The following is a 17,992-nucleotide window of genomic DNA, read 5'->3' on the forward strand; positions in this document are numbered from 1 at the left end:
AAAAAAACTATTACAATAACATTAGCCCTCAGAAATGACCCAAAAAATGGAAACACTTGCTTAATATTTGTTTTTGTTCTTTTGTGCAGGGTTAAACTATGGGCGGATGCATTCGGAGGAGAAATGTTCTCTTTAGCAACAAAATACTCAGGTTCCCACCTGCTACAAAAGGTGAGCTGTTTTTCATGAATTTTCTATACCTGTAACACGCAGCTACTGTAGCTATGCGGAGATGTCGTAGATGTTTGTTTTTTTTCAGTTAAAACTTATTTTTCATATTGTTTTTTGATCCACAAGAGATTAAAAATAAAAATGAACATTGTAAATGCTGGATAGTCGCCAACGAAGACAGGGCTTTCAAAATGAATGGGTAGATTTTAAATGGGTTGCAAACTGGCCCATATCTTTGTTGTGTTTGGCCCTACCACATTCATTTTGTAGGTAGATTGAAATGTCTTTATAATTGCTTTTATTATTTTATTAAATGTGCAATCCTGCTGAGTGTTTCTGGGTTCCAACACTACGTCACATTTTACATTTTTCTATATATTTGGAGAATTGTTTATCCAATTGTGATGAAGCATGGTATTAACATTATCCTTCTCTCTGTCGCTCCCATCCCTTCCTACTTCACCGACCCCCTCTGTCACCTTCCATTGAAACCTCTGTTTTCTCTTCCCAGAAAATACAAAAAAACGTTGTACCCTCTGCTTGTATCACTCAGTCATGTGCTGTAATATAACACTTAAGTTAAACCTTAAATAAGTATTAAGAAATATTAAACTGTGCAGTAACTGCTGTGGAGAGGGAGTTTTGTTTCGATATCCTAAAAAAGGGATAATGTTATAAAAAAATTGTAATATGAACAAATTATACAAAAATGTATAAATCCCACAATGCAAAATAGGGGCTAAAATACTCCTCTAATTTTGAATGTGCCAGGCATTACAAAAAATGATGAACTTGACTTGGCCGATTTACTATCCATTGTATTCTCTGAAATCATCCCCATACTTTCCAGACCCTGGGTACTCACCTACAACAGGACCTGGCCATGCTACATTGATAACCTTGGATTAGAAAGTATATCCCTGTTTCTTTTATTTTATTTTACTTATTACTTATCCTACAATAATATGTTCTGTGTGCTTCTCTGTTGTGTTTATGTGTAAATTAATTACCATGATCTATTCCAGAAAATGGTGAGTGTAATGCAGGCAGAAACAGTACAAATTTATTGTTGTTGTTGTTATCCCTGGCGTTGTGGTTCCTACACAATAAACAGAGTGACAAAACACATTTTCATAAAGTAATATTACTGTGGTTTACTTTTTTTTTTTTTTAGATGTGCACAAAAGTGAAAAATCAAATTTAACTTAAATAAACTCTTCAAACTGTTTTAGAAAAGGGGGCATTGTACAAAGAAAAAAAAACCTCACCGTTTTGGGTTTAGTTTATTTACAGGGTTGCCAAGAGGCTCCATAATTCCGGGACACTTTAAGAGAGGTCAGGTTTTCAACTCACCTCTAAACCACAAATGAATCGTTAAATTAACAAGTAGGTGTGAATTGCATGAGTGGCTTCAATAAATGTGCTGAATTGTTTAATTGCGGTGGTGATTCTATCCGAAGAGCATCTTAACAACATGTATTGAAATCATATTATTATTTACTAATGTTCTAAACTTGTTACAAAAAACATTTCAATTCTGTTACATATTCATAAATAACAATGTTCTTCAACTTAAGTTCTTAGCTTAGAAAATAGCTTTTTCTTTAACATTTTCTTAAATAAAATAGCAGTACAAAAACGTTTTTTAAGCAATGTCTGTATCCCTGACTTGCCAAATCTGAAGCAGCACTTTGTTGATCCTATTTCTTTTAATGTTAATCCCTACTGTCCCACACATCACTTGCCATTTTAGAAACTTTTGCGCAAATTCTGTCAAAGAAATTTGTGCAAGGCAAAATGCGTTGTGATAATTATTTCTAATATTTATCAACTATGTCATTTTTGACATACACTGACGTAGATTTTTGTCATCAAATTCATGTGCAACAATGTTCTTGTGCAGCAATGTTCTTTCGAATATTCATAGTTTCTCCACACTTAAGAAAATAATAAATACTCCATAATGCTTTTCGCGTCGCACTGCTAGTCTTCTCTCATTGATCAACCAATGAGCAGTGACACAAAGCAAAATGGGCGGAGATTTGTGACGCATTGCAAAATTAAATCTGATCAGAATGAAAGCTCGGCCAATCAACATGCACTGATTATATTGTAATGTTTTGTGAGAATGAAGACAGACGGAGACAGCGGGTCCAGTTCCCAAATTCACGGTTTATTATTTGCAGGTCATTATTTAGTCACTGTCAGCCGTGACCCACGCCTCCAAAACAATAAACCTCGCTGGTTAATGACTTCCCTCTTCTAAGTGTGCTGCTGGATTTAACACTGTTTTGGCTCCTCTCTCAAGAACCAAACCCTTCTGCCGTTTTTACTGTTGTCAGCTCAAGCTCTCTTCTTTGATTCTTTAAGACTCTGGAGTGTTCACCTGCCCCATGCTGCTTAACACTTTCTCTGCTTCTGAACAGCAAAACAAGTCCTCTTAGATAGCGCAGACTGCCGGGTCAATACAATACTGACATTAATGGTGGCCAAGAGCAGCTAACAGAAACAGAAACAGTATGAGGAAACAGAATGCAAGCAGCATGATGAACTGCAAAGAAACTGGTGAGGTGGTGTCATGCCAAATATTATACGCATCAAAACAACCATTGAGGTGTGTGGGAGGGTATGGGAAGTTTGTCGAGCAAAATATCTGTCAATGCTGCCTACTATGCTTCTGAGATAATTAGGTTGGTATTCCTCGCAGGGGTGTGCAATTTTTGAAAACAACTTCTTGGCAAGGGAAGCAATGCTAGAAAAATCTACTTGTCCTTTTTAAAAATCTACATGCCCCCTCCCCATCGCACAAACACACACAACAAAGTAGAATATAAATTGTAGGATTTTGTTTTTATTTAACAGTGAACACAATCAATCAATTAGTGATTAACAGGGTTGGATCTAGCCTTGTAGCTTGACTGGTTCACTAAATTCTTCAAGATACATAAAAGGTTCCCTGTGACCCCACCTCACCTCAACAAATTTATATCATACTTTAAGAAAATGTTCCTTTCAGTGCAGTTTGGAACACATTTGCTCGTACATTTAAGTAACATATTAAGGGGTAGATGTACTAAGATGGACCAGTCGCAGCACAAACATACCGGAATTTGCATTTTCGTTACCACAGTTCGCAAAGTGCATATTTTGTCGTATGTACTAAGAAAAAATATGTTAATGAAGAGAGCCGCAATATACTAATTTAAATATTATTTGCGTCATCTTAGCGAGATCTCTAGCGAGAGCTGTGCGACATTTTTTCAAATAAAATAGCAGCAATTGAGGTGTGGTTTGTTGCAGCAGAGGGTGCCCGAAGGACAACATCTATCCATGCAAATGTGCAAGAATCAAATAACATTGTTTTTATTAAATGTAAACGTCATCTGTACAATCCATTCTGTTCCGTCTTCATTTTACCTATCCTAATACTGTTGTATATGTAAAAAAATGAAAGGCAGTTTAATCCCATCAGATTATATAGTGGGTCCCCAACCTTCATCCCCAAAAAGCTTTTCATAATCATACAGTAGCCCCTTGCTAAACCTGACATGTTTGTCCGACATAAGGAGGTTTCAGGTTTAAGAACAATACAATAATACCGCTCACACGTACATTTACAGTTCTCGATGTATTTTAAATATAAATCATTGCGCTGAAATAACACTAATGTGTTTTGGGTAGGCTACACATTACATTATGTAAAAATATAAATCTGTACAGTAGGCCTATACAGTATACTGTACAGTAGTAAAATCAAATGAATACCTAGCGCACTTTCTTTTTACTTTAGCCTACTGGTAACACAAAATAAATCATGCTGCTACATTGTACGCATTGGTGTACAATGCGAATAAAAGATTATTTTAAGTTGAAACTAAATTATTTTAGGATTTTTAATTTTATTTTAATTATTATTATTTTTAACTAGGCCTAATTAGTAGCCTAGACAATTAACACACAATAGATCATGGTCCTATACAAAATCTCAACATGAGCTGGAGAGGTTAGTGGCTCATGTGTGCAGTCTATTGCTCCCAACACATTGGGAAAAACAGAAAAATGATATAAGTTTGTTTGCAAGACTTGTAAGTACACCCTGACTTTACTGAAAATTAGGTACTTGGGTGTCCGTCTCAAATACATTGAGCACAACTGGCAATGCACAAGAAAAAGCGGACTGGGAAATGCCAGCAACAATTGCGACTGTTTAAAACATGCTTTATAAAACACAAATAAGAACTGCGGCTGCAAAGCATTCGTTAAAATGATGCTAACAGCGTTGCGTTTGTTTAGTACATTTCACTCTACACTTCCGACTGGTTTGCATGTGGTTTGCAACGAATGCAAGAGATGCAACACTTTAGTACCTGGGATATATTTGGGAGTTATTCAAAAATAAAAATAGCTTCTGCCTGTTTTTTTCCCTCTTTCTCTAAAGGCTGAATTCAACTCCTGATGTACAGGTGTTTTAGTTTGTTGCATCACAGATACGAAATTATTGCCAACTATTACTGCTGCTTTGTGGAATTCTGATTTTTCTTAACATTTTTTCAGTTCTGGAACTGTTGAACCCCAGATTTCTAAAGGACTTCTACATTTTTTTTTTTTTTTACTGTTTTTCTACCAAAATGCACAGTATTTACAGTAGGCTCAATCAAATTCTGCAAAGACAAAATAAGTTTTTTTCTTTTGTTTATTTCTAGTATATACTTTTTTAAACAGTCTACAACATTGTACACCTATTTTTCCTCATCATTTTCCAGTCTTGTCCCATGATGGCTGACTGAAACACTGCTGCAGCAGGTGATGCTGGTTTCATACCCTGATGGCATTTTTTTTTTTCTTTCCCTGTACTACTCTCACTGAAAAATAAATACATGACTGAATTAATACATAAACTCATTGCCATGAGATTTACAGTCTATTTTGTTTTAAAATAATAATAAAATATTGTCCAGATAATCTCATATATAAGCGTTTCATTTTTATCATTAGAAACATATTTGTCAATCTTTATGTTTTAATAGTTTCACAAATCAATGGATTGTGCATAGCCAATAAATAACTAATATCGCTTTTGTTCAAATCTAGTAAATAAAAAAAAAAAGTTTTTTTTAAAAAATAGCATTCAAATCTAAAAAACATGTATATGGTAAATGGCAAACAAGGTTAGCAACACTAAAATCTAAAGAAAAAAATGTATATACATTTTTTGCCAGGAAAAGTTTGTCTTAAAATGCTTCAAAACAGTAATTCAAGTTTTGTTTAAACATCCCAACAAGTACATGCTTGACCACAAAGTAGACTAGGATATGATTTTATAAATTACACAACATGATTTTTTCTAATCCGTTAATACCTAGATTCCTGATTTCCATTACATGAGAGTAGGTGTTAAAACTTCATGATGATATTGGACTCAGCTGTTGCCAAGATAAGCACCAACTAAGACATAGCTTATTTTACTGTAAACTAATGTGATCCACCTGCGTTTCCTTCCATTTGATGATGTAGATATCCTTCTGCCTGGTGTTGATGGCTGAAGTGTAATGCTGGCTCCAGGGATCAGCTTATTTTGCCTCCCTGGCGCATCAGCACACACAACGGCTACAATGCTGGCTCCAGGGATCAACCACAGTGTGGCCTCCCTAGCGCATCAGCATGACAACCGTCTGGACTGAACTGAGTAGGGTACTTCTCTGGGGTCTTCAAGTGAGCACCTTGACGTCCCAGCATTGCCCCCCTCCATCCCCCACTCAGCTAAGCCCAGCTTACTTACCTTCCTTTACATCAGTGGTTTTTTTTTATATCTACTATACTTGCGATCCCCAACCAGAATCTTTTCGTCTCAACCAGAGCCAGTTGCTGCTCCTCTCTGCTGTTTCATATAAGTTCTTCAGTATGCTTTGCCACTCTTGACCACTGAATCCGATGTCTCTGACAAGCCAGGTTGTGGAGTGTGCCACAAATCCTCGACAACTCATCTCCACTGGGTAAACCTGGACTCTCCATCCTCGCTGTTCCGCTTCACCAGCTAGTTGAGCGTACTGAAGTTTCTTCCTTTCGTAAGCCTCATCCACAGAATTCTCCCATGGCACTGTTAACTCTACCAGGTTAACAAGACGTGCTGATCCAGACCACAAGACAATATCAGGTTGAAGGTTAGTGGTAGCGATCTCAGGTGGGAAAATAAGCCGCTGTCCAACATCTGCCAGCATTTTCCTCTAGCAGCTTCCAGTTGTCCTAGACGAGTTTTGGTTTTAATACCTGTTCTTGGAGGTTGCTCCTCTGGATGGAGGAATGTTGTTCTTCTCATATATTGCTGGCATTGGTGGCAACCTGTTGGTCATTCTGTGCTTGTCTTCCAATGCTAAGGCCAAACATCGCAGCACCTGGTCATGGCGCCAAGTAAAGTGTCCTTGGCTAAGACCCACCTTACATCCTGTCAAAATGCGTCTTAATGTAGCTGCCGATGAACACAGATCCTCACCTACCCATAGATTAAGGTTCTGTGGTGATAGGAGAACATCATATGTTGACCTGATGAGGAAACTGATCCTGTTCCATTGTCCATAGATCTCGCCAGCCAATCTTGCGTTGTTCCACACTCTCCCATCTCGTCCATTCTCCCGGATTGGCCTGGGAAGCTGCCTTTACGCACCTCATCCTCTCCTCCTGCATTTGCACCTTGTTGACTACCAGCTTCCTCTATTGAGCTGGCGTTGCTTTGTGCCATGTAGGAGGAGCTTTGTTAAATGCCTTCCACATTTAACAGGGAAATAGGGCGAAACTGACCGATACTCGTAGAATCTTTTTCTTTGGGTATAAAGACCCCACCTGCTCGGCGCCGTGCTCTTGCTACTTTCATCAGTTTCCACAGGATTCGTAGAACGCCAGGGGCACTCTTGTACACTCTGTACAGAACTCCATTAAGCCCTGGAGATGATGACACCCTTGCTTTTTTCACAGCTTGCTCTACTTCTTTTCACTTAGGTGCGCAGTCCTCCATTTGGTATTCTGGTGGATTGATAGGTGGGATGTCTGAAGGAATTGCTATAGGCTCCTGCCTTTTTGAATCTGTGTGCGTTTACTCGAGATATCTCTCCAGTTCAGACTTAGTTGCTTCTAGTGTGCTGTTTTTCTACTTGGTGAATAACTTCTTTGCAAATTTGAATGGGTCTTTATAAAAGTTAGTTCTCGCACACTCCTTGTTTTTGCAGCATCTCCGTAGGCGCTCAGCTCCGTGCAATGTTGCAAGCTTATCTTTTATGACCCTTTGTAATAGATTGAGTGCCTCCTTCTGACTTTGTTCTGCTCTCCTCCATTGCTTCCTCAGCTGCCTCCTTTCTCTAACTAAGCGCTCAATCTCCTGCTGCCGTCTAGACTTTACAGGAATAGTTTGGACTTTCTCCTTTCTTTTTTTCAACTCCAAACCTCGCTTCCATATTGCGTAGTTAGATTCCCCAATTCATCCAGCCTGTCGCTGGATTTAATTGACTGACTGTGAGGCCCTTGTCCATTCTCCCTCAAGCATTTCATCATCTCTTGATGAATCTTCAAACACCCAACCGTTGTCACTTTGCTCCAGGCACAGACAAACCTGAAGCTCCTTGTCTTTGCTAACTGCAGATCTTGATGTTTTCAAAGTACTCTCCGTTCTCATATCCGTTTCCTTTCCTAAGTCATTAACCGTGTTGTCAAACCTTGGGTCATCTTCCGCCCCCGCTCTCGCAGACTCTAGGGGTATTTTTCTCTTTAATTTCTTAGAAGCCTTGGGCGGGTGTCTCCAGCATCCTGTTCCATTTGAAAACACAGAACTGGATACTGCCAGCTAGGATGGCTAACCCCTGCCCGTCCCAGTGGGGTCTATTTCCTCCTGTCAGCTGTCTTTCCAGGCTGTCCTGGCTTTCCCTCATCGCCAGATGCACAATTCACAGCAGTCACTGGATGTATCCAGATCTTCATGATTTCCATTACATGAGAGTAGGTGTTAAAAATTCATGCTGATATTGGACTCAGCTCTTGCCAAGGTGAGCACCAACTTAAGACATAGCTTCTTTTACTGTAAACTAATGTGATGCATTTAAATGTCAGGTTCATGTATTAAGAAAGCAGTGTCACTTATTTGCTAATTTACAAAAAACTGAAATAATAGCTTAAGTTTAAAAGATTAGTCTGTGCGTTGCCAGAGGCTCTCTTGGCAGCCATTTCTGGGTTTCTTTGTAACCAATAGAAGATCAGCTTCTTCCACAGCTAGCCAATTAGAAGTGATAGGGGTGGGACGTAAACACTGTCTAAAATGCTTGTGCTTCGGTACCAGACTTCCGCAATTCAGTTTTCAGAAACTTGCGTGGCTCTCTAGAAATATACCCACAGTGTCTTTCTAGCAACAGAACGAACATAGGAACAATAAATAAATAAAAACTATTTGTCCAGCGGGCAAAGTATAACAACAAAACCTGTTGTCCCTCACACAAATCTTGTTGTTACGGGTGTTGGGTGATATGAAATGCCCACCCCCGCCTCAGCATCTTTCTTGCGGACACACTGTATATTGGCCAGGTTCTCTTGCTCCACTGGGAAGTGTGATGAATTTGCGGGGTCCTGCTGATGTCAGACTAGTTAGGTGTAGTTTAATTATCTGAATGTCACTTGAAGAAGAGAATAAAAAATAAAGATCTTTGCTCTGCATTGACTAGGTCTTCCACAGCAAAGTGGATCTTCTGGGAAAGCCATGTGCTGTAAGTTGTGGAGTAGTGGTTAGGGCTCTGGACTGGAGGGTTGTGGGTTCAATCCCAGGTGGGGGACACTGCTGCTGTACCCTTGAGCAAGGTACTTTACCTAGATTGCTCCAGTAAAAACCCAACTGTATAAATGGGTAATTGTATGTAAAAATAATGTGATATCTTCTAACAATTGTAAGTCGCCCTGGATAAGGGCGTCTGCTAATAAATAAATAATAATAATAAATAATAATAATAGTTTCTCTAGGAAAACTGGGCCTACAGTACTGTTGATCCCCATGATTGCCTAGCAACTTGGGAGAGAGTTGAATAGAGATCAAGAGTCTGTTGATCAGGACTCACCTTTGATATGTGCTAAAAGCCACAGAAAAGGCATTAAGGCTGCCCTGGGCTGCTATCGAACTCGGGTCACGGAGGAGAGTGCTCTGATCTACTGGACCCTTCAGTGATCCAACTCTTCTCCTGTGCTCTGCATGAACCATGGAGAGGGAGTTTTGTGTTGGTGACATGACTCACAGGCTGCTGAAAATCATTGCTCTAGTGGAGTAGCAGCAGCATCAGGACTCAGGATTAAGAGCACCCCTAAGCCATAAAACCCTATTTAATAGTTATAGTTATCAACAAATCCTGCGCATGCTGAGAGCTGCAAACCAGGCCTGGCAGGCGCAGCACAGGTAGACATTCATGCTTGGGGTTCTTACATTGCTTGAAATTCTGAGAAGCTCAACATTGACACACTTTGACTGCCATATGGTTCACTTGACTGGCAGTCAAAGTGAGTAAAAAAAATGACTGCCATATGACTCCTGCTGAGTTGGACATCAAATGCTTAAGTATGTATACCGGTTTTCAATATGAATAAGACACATGAATTGTAAAAAATAAGTCACGCTGAGAGCTTAAGGTAGAAAAGGTAGAGTCAAGCTCTGAGGCGGACTCCACATGGGTCATTCCTGCTCAAGTGGACCCAGTTCTGGGGAGGCATTGCCTTCATTTGTGGTTGATGATGTAGAAATATTTCAAGGGCAGGTGTCGTGTGCATGCCAAAGAAGAAATGTACAATAAGAGATGTATAAGCATGGTGAAAATGAGTAAGAAGGTGGTAAACATTTTCAGTTGACCATATTGTTTTCATGTTGGGGGATAACTTTAGTATAATTTTAAAGCTTATTTAATAATCATTTGATTGAACCACCGATGGTCCATTTGAGTTAGAATTCACAATATGTATTGCACGCTCCATAAACACATACACTGTAAATGTGGCAATGTGGGCCTTTCAACAAAGCGTTTCCTTTATATCAGATGCTGTGATAGAATTTCCGCAGGACAGTTCTATTCTGTATCATACTTATCACAGAATCCAGTACTGTGCTTCTATTATTTAGTCGACTAGTTACCCCATGCAACTCAGAGATATTCCAAATGAACCAATTAGTAAAGGACTATTATAATACAAAGATCTCAGGAGCAGGAACCATGAAGGATTGGTTAGTGATGTGACTTACAAGTGCTCCTCTTCACACCCACAGAAATACAAGGACGTCGAGTCAATAATAAAGATCGAGGAGGTGGATGGTTTGGAACTGGTGCGGAAATTTGCTGAGGAAATGGAGGAGATGTTGGGTAGAAAAATGAAGGCCGTAAAGGTAAGACTCAGGAGGAAAGTCCACATTCTTATTTTGAATGTAAATGACTACAACATTGAGAACACATGTGTACAACATGTAAGTGTCTAGCGCTGATTACCGGACTGTGATGTCGGTCCGGTGTCATGTACAGGTGATGACTGCTGCTGAGAATATTAACGGTGATATAAACCAGTATTTTATTGCGTGTGTGTATACGAGGCCTTTTTTAAAATGAGTTTAAAGTTCATTTTGGATTGGATTGCTTAGGCTTCTTGACATCGGTGTCCCAGATTTGTGATTTTCGACTTTCTAAAATCACACTAGCTTTTAGAGGGCATCTACTGTATATACAGTACGCTGGATGCCACTTGGCTATTACTTCCTTAGTTTGTGATTTGATTGAACCGCTGAACAATTTTGGTATTTTTGGAAAGAGCACTCCTAGTAGGTATGTGAAATGCTTCTGAGAATTCCCTTTTTGTATGTCTATTTTTTTTTTTTTAATATTAAATCTTTCATGCATGAAATATTGAAAATAGCTGAAAAAGTAGTTTTAGAAATGGCATCTTCATGAGGCTGTCATGCATTTGGATCTTCCATATGTCCCCATATAAAGAGTAGAAGAGAGTTTTTGTATCCGTCTCCATATGAGGTCACCATGCATGAAAGGGTTAATTATAAATGCTATTATTATATTTGTACAGTGTTGTACAGTTTCAAACAATTGAAGCGGTGTGATACCATACTGTACATACCGACGCCCAGCTGAAAGATTTACATACTGTAGGCTTTGTGCACCTCACATATAGAGCTTGTCAAGTTATTTGGGGTCAGATACCTGTGGATCTTGACTAGAAGAATTAATTTTGTTTAAAGTGCATGTCTTCCTGTGTCACATCTTTCAGAGCATCAAAAATAATAGAGGTTGGAAAAATAAAATTTTCAGATGAGAATCTTTCCCTGAAATGTTGTAATCTTGTCATTGTCCTGTGGGTGCGCCAAAGTGAAGACGTTGAATAACTGCAAAATATTATTATTATTATTATTATTATTATTATTATTATTATTATTATTATTATTATTATTATTATTATTACACAAAGAGCATGGTCTATATTTTCATTGATTTATAATCCCAGTAATCCACTTGCACAGAGGCCATTATCAGAGAGTACAGACCTTCAGTTTGGGCTCATTACTGACAAAAATTGGTCCATAATCAACATTGCTATTGCAGGATGTCTTGGTTTCAAACCAGTGGGTCAGGAAATGCATAGCAGGCACAGTGTTATTGACAGCACATGTTTACAAGCTTCCCAGATTGAAAAGCACTCAATTCATCCCAATATATAAAGGGCACACTGTACAAAGAGTCTCGTTACAATACTAGCATTGCCAGAGCTTGTATTACAGCTCCATGAGATCCAGTGATTGGCAGTCTGCCCAGAGCCACATTAGTTCATTAATGTCTGCTTTACTTGTGTACTGGCACAGCTTATGTAGTTGTCAAACATTAGGCCGCTCCTGTGGTGTTAAACCTATATTATTACTCATTATCTGGCTTTCACCTTGCTTGATCCTAATAATTGTTTTAACTTGTATCTTCCTTTTCTTTCTCACGCAGAGGCTGGTCAATGCCGCAGAGGATGCTGACTTGTACCATGAGTATAATGTGTCGTTAGAGGTGAGTTCACTGTTTCGTTTCTCTAATTATTTGATCCTTGTTTTTCTCCCGAATTTAGATTGTACAAGCAAACACTCACCGCAGCAACTCCCCACAACAGCTGAGGAGTACAAAGGTTCTCTAAGTTGACGCCTGTCCATTAGAGGCCACTGTTGTGCTGTGAGATGACTCAATCTCTGCCAATTATGATTCTGTAACCCCCAGGAACGCTCCCTGTGTAATCCCCAGCAAAGAGTGTCAACTTTGAATCACCAGGACACAAACCTGCACTTCTCTGACTGTATTTCTCACCCTGCATACAGCACCACACGGTCCTGCCTTTACCAGCCCCACAGGTACCCCTTCTAATGTAGTCGGTGCTGCTGAAATAGGGTTATTCCATTTGGACTATCTGCTGCATCACTCTATGTGTCAGGAAGACATGCATCTTGAATCATTAACCTATCAGGTGTGGTTTCAGTGTTATAGGGGTGGGAATAAGTGATGCGTCACCGCCTTGCTGCTCTGCCTCTGCAGCAGGTGTATCAGAAGCAGCTGAGCGAACTGGGGCTCAACGCACAAGCAATTCTGAAAGTACTGTAGCGGTTCTGTTTTTTAACATTAATCAAAGCGTTATTCATTGAATTTATCAATTATAACAATTAAGTAATAAGTGTAAATGGCAGGATATCAAACAGGTCAACATTTCATATTTGACTTGTTTTTATAAAAAAAAAATATTAAATAGCTTAGAATAAACCATGAGAAATATATAACGGAATCAGTTAAATATGCATAACATATTTGGTTATGTCTATCTTATTAGACTTATTACCAGGGGTTCACATAACTTTGAACAGTAGGTACTCACATGAGTACCAGCAGAAATGGTTTGGTACTCACCAAAATTAGGGGTCATCATCCAAGTCGCTGTCTAGCTCCACCTCCTCCTCCGACAGTTCAAAGAATTGGGATGTCAGCGTCAGAGACCACAACAATAGTTTCGGAATGTTTAAGTAGGAGTCCGGATTGTTGGTTATACAATTTAACAAATCATCACACATTCTCTATTTATTTCAATATTCTCCCACCATATGGCCGCCCTGTGGAATCAAAAGCAAAACCCCAAACACTTTGTCACTTTATTAGTATTGTTGAACGCTTATAGTCACAACGGTATCTATATAGCGATATAACTGACGGTGAAAAGTGTTATTTTAAGTAAAATGGTTAAGTAAATGTATTTTTTAAAACTCACATTTAAATGTACAGCTTTCAAACATCGACAGCTCCTCTCACACCTGCTCAGTTTGGGAAGCAAAGTGTCATTGATATTCCTTAATGCCACTCCCTGTAACTGCATCCCTCTTCTGTGAATGGACAGCTTACTAGAGATCCCTGCTACCATTGGTTGTTTCAAGTGCTCATTAAAAGAACAGTATTGATCTTATGAACTGGAGTGGTTCCACCTATCACTCTCCTTTTTTTTAATAAAAAAATTGAAGTAGCCAATGACAGCGCAAGCAGAGAGAGTGTAGTTAAATTGGAACCCTCCTGGAAAGAGCTCCTGGAAAAATCCCCTTGTGCATATTTCTGTATTATTTGTGCTATTATTTAGTATACCCAATTATTATCTGTATCCTCGGCTCACCACTCACAGGAAACGGCAGCTGGAGCACGCGTCCTCCTAAACATGCTCCTGCCAAACCATCATTTTTCGCTCTGCGGATCCACAGCGATGCCACCAGACCTATAGTGCCGGAGGACAACACAGATCTGGTGGCTCCACTGTAGAACCACAGGGGTCGCTGATGCGCTGCGAGCCGTGGATTCCCCTGCCGACCTAAGCCCTCCCTACCCAGGCAGCGCTTGGCCAATTGTGCGCCGCCCCCTAGGAACTCCCGGTCACGGTCAGCTGTGACATAGCCTGGATTCAAACTTGCGATCTCCAGGCTATAGGGCACATCCTGCACTCTGTGCGGAGTGCCTTTACTGGATGCGCCACTTGGGAGGCCCTTATTATTATTATTATTATTATTATTGTATTTGTATGTTGGCGGATGAAACCATCCATCATTGTTGTTTGAGACCGTCGAAAAGCTGGTCTCGTAAAATGTGGTTGACATGGATGGATTTGAATCCCCATCCCAATAAAGCCTGTGGGAATGTGGCTGGAGCCTTAATAAGGTAATTGTTTAATGGGTAATTAGGGCTCCAGCCACAGTATAAAAGACTCTGGGCTCAGACATGGAGGAGAGCTAAAGGAGAGCTAAGTTAAGAACAAGAGTGAATGCTACCAGTAAGAAAAGAAAACAAAAGAGGGACTCGTTCATTCATTGGTTATTGTCTGTTTGTTTGGCCAATGTGCCCTTTTGTTTTGTGTTTTGTTTCAACTGTTTATTTGTTATCAGTTAATAAAAGTACTGCTATGGCAGTTTTGCCCCATACCTTTTGTTTTTGTACTTCTTCCTGGTCGGTGATGTCACCACCCACACGCACCTCTCAAGCCATCCTTTCACAATTACTTAATTGTGGTGTCCCACAATCCACTGCATAAAAAAGGGTTAATTGATCCAAAGAAATGTATTTGACTGATCACCTAGGAAACAAGATAATCTGTTTGTAAACATCAGCAATGGGCTCAGCAATATGATTAAATTCAGTATTTGTTTTCCTAGTCATGGTCAGTATGATTCACTACTAAATACTTATTTACTATGGCATTGCAAAAGTGTACAAATCTACAAATCTTAGATCATGTTGTTACATAATGCATTTTATTTACAGTTAATCTATTTCAGTTGATGCATTTTAATTCAGCATATCTTAGTAAAAACACATTTTTTCTAGTATTACTGCTATGATGAACGGGACATTAATTGTAATATGGTACTATTAGCAAAAGTAAAACATCACACTAAAACATATGTTTATTCTATGTCATTGGTTGCGGTCTCATTGATTAAATACTGTGTTCCACTATCAGCAGCTCTCACATGCTGTTCAGGAAGCCTGTGTATTTCAGCATTATTAAAGTTTAGTGGCGTCTTCTCCTGCTTTCATCTCAGCTGTGCCCTGGCAACATATACGCGGGCACAAACTGTACACGTGACATGCACCTGCGTGTTTTTTGCACGTTCACCGGGAAGCGCCGCAGATTTGAAAAACAAATCATAGATAACTTCAATGCATTCTGCATTCTGCATGCCCCTCTTCATCATCCTCAGTAATATGTAAATGGCTTGTGATGCTCTACAAAACTGTATTTTAACATCGTTTGCTTGTATGTATCCAATATAATAAACAAAGCAGATACCACCACTGCACAAAACCACAGTTCGTTATTTCTGTCAGTCCACAATCCTTATTGGGGATGATGGAGTCTGGTGGCACAACCGGCACCTGACCAGTAGGGGTCACTGGAGCACGATGAGGCAAACACTGATTTTCCACTCTAACCCTGTGAGAGTGCAAAGAGCAATGCAGAACTCCCTGTCGGTCTCCAGCCAATATCGGCAACATGGCTTGAGCTGGTTTCAAACCACGATTGCATGATTCTCCCTCTGCTCCAAACTGCAGTTATTTTCACCTCGTGAGCCACTGAGGACCCCATTCATGTCCTTCAGGTTTATGAACCATTCTGAGATCTGCTGCTCTGTCACACTATGCCACAGGCATGCTTTGCTTTTGTTCACTAACTCCTTGTTGTTTTCCTCCATGGGTCCATCTCAATGTTCATGTGTTTTATGTGGAGCACATCTCAAGCTTTGTGATTTTTCTCCCTTCTGGCAGTATGATTACTTCAACTCTGTGAAGGTCAATGAGAGGGATGACGATGGTAACTACGTGGAACTGGGCAGCGAATTTATCCTGGAGTCCAACAAGCATTTCAACAACCTGCCTGTCAACACCTCACTCAGCAACATCCAGGTCCCCACTAATGTCTACAACAAAGGTACCGCTGCCCGCCAGGAGGGGGGTGCTGTTTGTGCGCACAAGGGCTCTGAGTGTAGACATTTAGGCAATAGAACCCTCATTAGAGGGCAGTACCATTTGCAATGTTAGAGAGTGGCACTAGCCCTACGCCCAGTCCTGGGTTTCAGAACTCTCCATATTTGGGTTCACGATTGAAATGACCAATTTCCAGGATTTGGCGTAATCTGGCCCCTGCTACTACAATGCCCTATCCACATTACTTATATAATGCACAATCATTTTTAAATTTTTTAATCACACAAAAGATATCATTAAGAAATTTGGAGATCAATTCAGTTGGGCAGGAAAGGAAATAAATATGAACGACTGCCATGAGAGTTTTCTACAGTTAGGTTACATGCTGGTAACAGATTGTTTAAGGTGCATCATCGATAGTGAAAATAAGGTTTGTAGCCCTTTAGCTAAAGCTCCCTTGATAGTACTGTTCCTTCACACAGGGATGCAGCAGAATGCCCCTCATGCCTGTGTTCTTGTGCGGTTCCCTGCAGACCCAGGCATTCTGAATGGAGTGTACATGTCAGAGGCTCTGAACCCCCTGTTTGTGGAGAACTTCGAGAGGGACCCCACCCTTACCTGGCAGTACTTCGGCAGCTATACAGGATTCTTCAGGCTCTACCCAGGTATGGATACATGCCGCCTTATACAAACAGTGACTGATTCTCAAAGTGCTTTGCTCTGGGTTATTGCATGTCATAGAAACGGCAGGCTGCAAATCAGTGTCCATCGCTGTACAATCGATTAGCCACCTCATGAAAAGCGAGGTGGAACAGGGGGAATTTAAAAAGCACAGAGAGAGGGATTTGGAGTCAATTAAGTGAGAAGTCAATTATTGTCAAGGAGTTTGAGCCCACTGATTTCTGCTTCGTCAAAGACTCCTAGCCGAGCTTGCTGGCATGTCCAGGAAACTGTTTTTGGGAAGGTGACAGAATTTGAATTTGAGAAAACCCGCACCGATCCTTCCAAAACTGCAAATACTCATATATTCTGAGGGAAATTATGCTTTGAAAACAGAATACATTAATAAAACTGTTGAAAAGGGTTTTTATGAACTGAAAACTTGAATTAATTAATCAAAATGGGATGTAAAAAACAGTCTTCAACAAAACATTCCTGAAAACAGTCCTTATGTTTTGTAAATAGACCCTTGGGCTAAACATGGAGTAAATCCAGGGTCTCTAGGAATCTCAAGTTTGTTGCTTCTCATTTTGTAACATACAGCTTTGGCCCAAAGTTTTGCATCACCTTATAGAATTAACAAATTTTGTCGAATGAAACCTGCTGAATAATGTTATGTTAACATATTTAATATCATACTGCTTTGTAGTTTTCCATATACTGAATAAAAAACTGAACAAAATATAAAACTTAATTTCAAAGGGGCTCCCGAGTGGCGCATCCAGTAAAGGCGCTCCTCGCAGGATGTGCCCTATAGCCTGGAGATCGCTGGTTCGAATCCAGGCTATGTCACAGCTGACCGTGACCGAGAGTTCCTAGGGGGCGGCGCACAATTGGCTGAGCGCTGCCCGGGTAGGGAGGGCTTAGGTCGGCAGGGGAATCCACGGCTCACCGCGCTTCAGCGACCCCTGTGGCCGATAGGGCGCCTGTGGCTCTGCAGCGGAGCCGCCAGATCTGTGTTGTCCTCCGGCACTATAGGTCTGGTAGCATTGCTGTGGATCTGCGGTGCGAAAAATGACGGCTTGGAAGGAGCACGTTTCGGAGGACGCGTGTTTCAGCCTCCGTTTCCTGAGTCGGCGGGGGGGTTGCGAGCGGTGAGCCGGGGATACAGA

The 17,992-nt window shown here is 40.3% G+C and overlaps 1 protein-coding gene across 3 annotated transcripts in view; it reads left to right on the top strand.

The window, feature by feature from the left end:
• LOC117420037 (voltage-dependent calcium channel subunit alpha-2/delta-4-like) overlaps positions 1-17,992 on the top strand; it is a 160,248-nt gene that overhangs the window by 13,434 nt on the left and 128,822 nt on the right. For all 3 annotated transcript variants that reach the window (XM_058986426.1, XM_058986427.1, XM_058986428.1), the window contains exons 3-7: positions 90-171; positions 10,448-10,564; positions 12,171-12,230; positions 16,002-16,164; positions 16,694-16,825. In XM_058986426.1, the coding sequence (XP_058842409.1) occupies positions 90-171; positions 10,448-10,564; positions 12,171-12,230; positions 16,002-16,164; positions 16,694-16,825 (554 nt within the window). The remainder of the gene's footprint in view (positions 1-89; positions 172-10,447; positions 10,565-12,170; positions 12,231-16,001; positions 16,165-16,693; positions 16,826-17,992) is intronic.

This window comes from Acipenser ruthenus, chromosome 14 (genome assembly GCF_902713425.1).
Source record: "Acipenser ruthenus chromosome 14, fAciRut3.2 maternal haplotype, whole genome shotgun sequence".
In the NCBI taxonomy this organism is placed as follows: Eukaryota; Metazoa; Chordata; class Actinopteri; order Acipenseriformes; family Acipenseridae; genus Acipenser; species Acipenser ruthenus.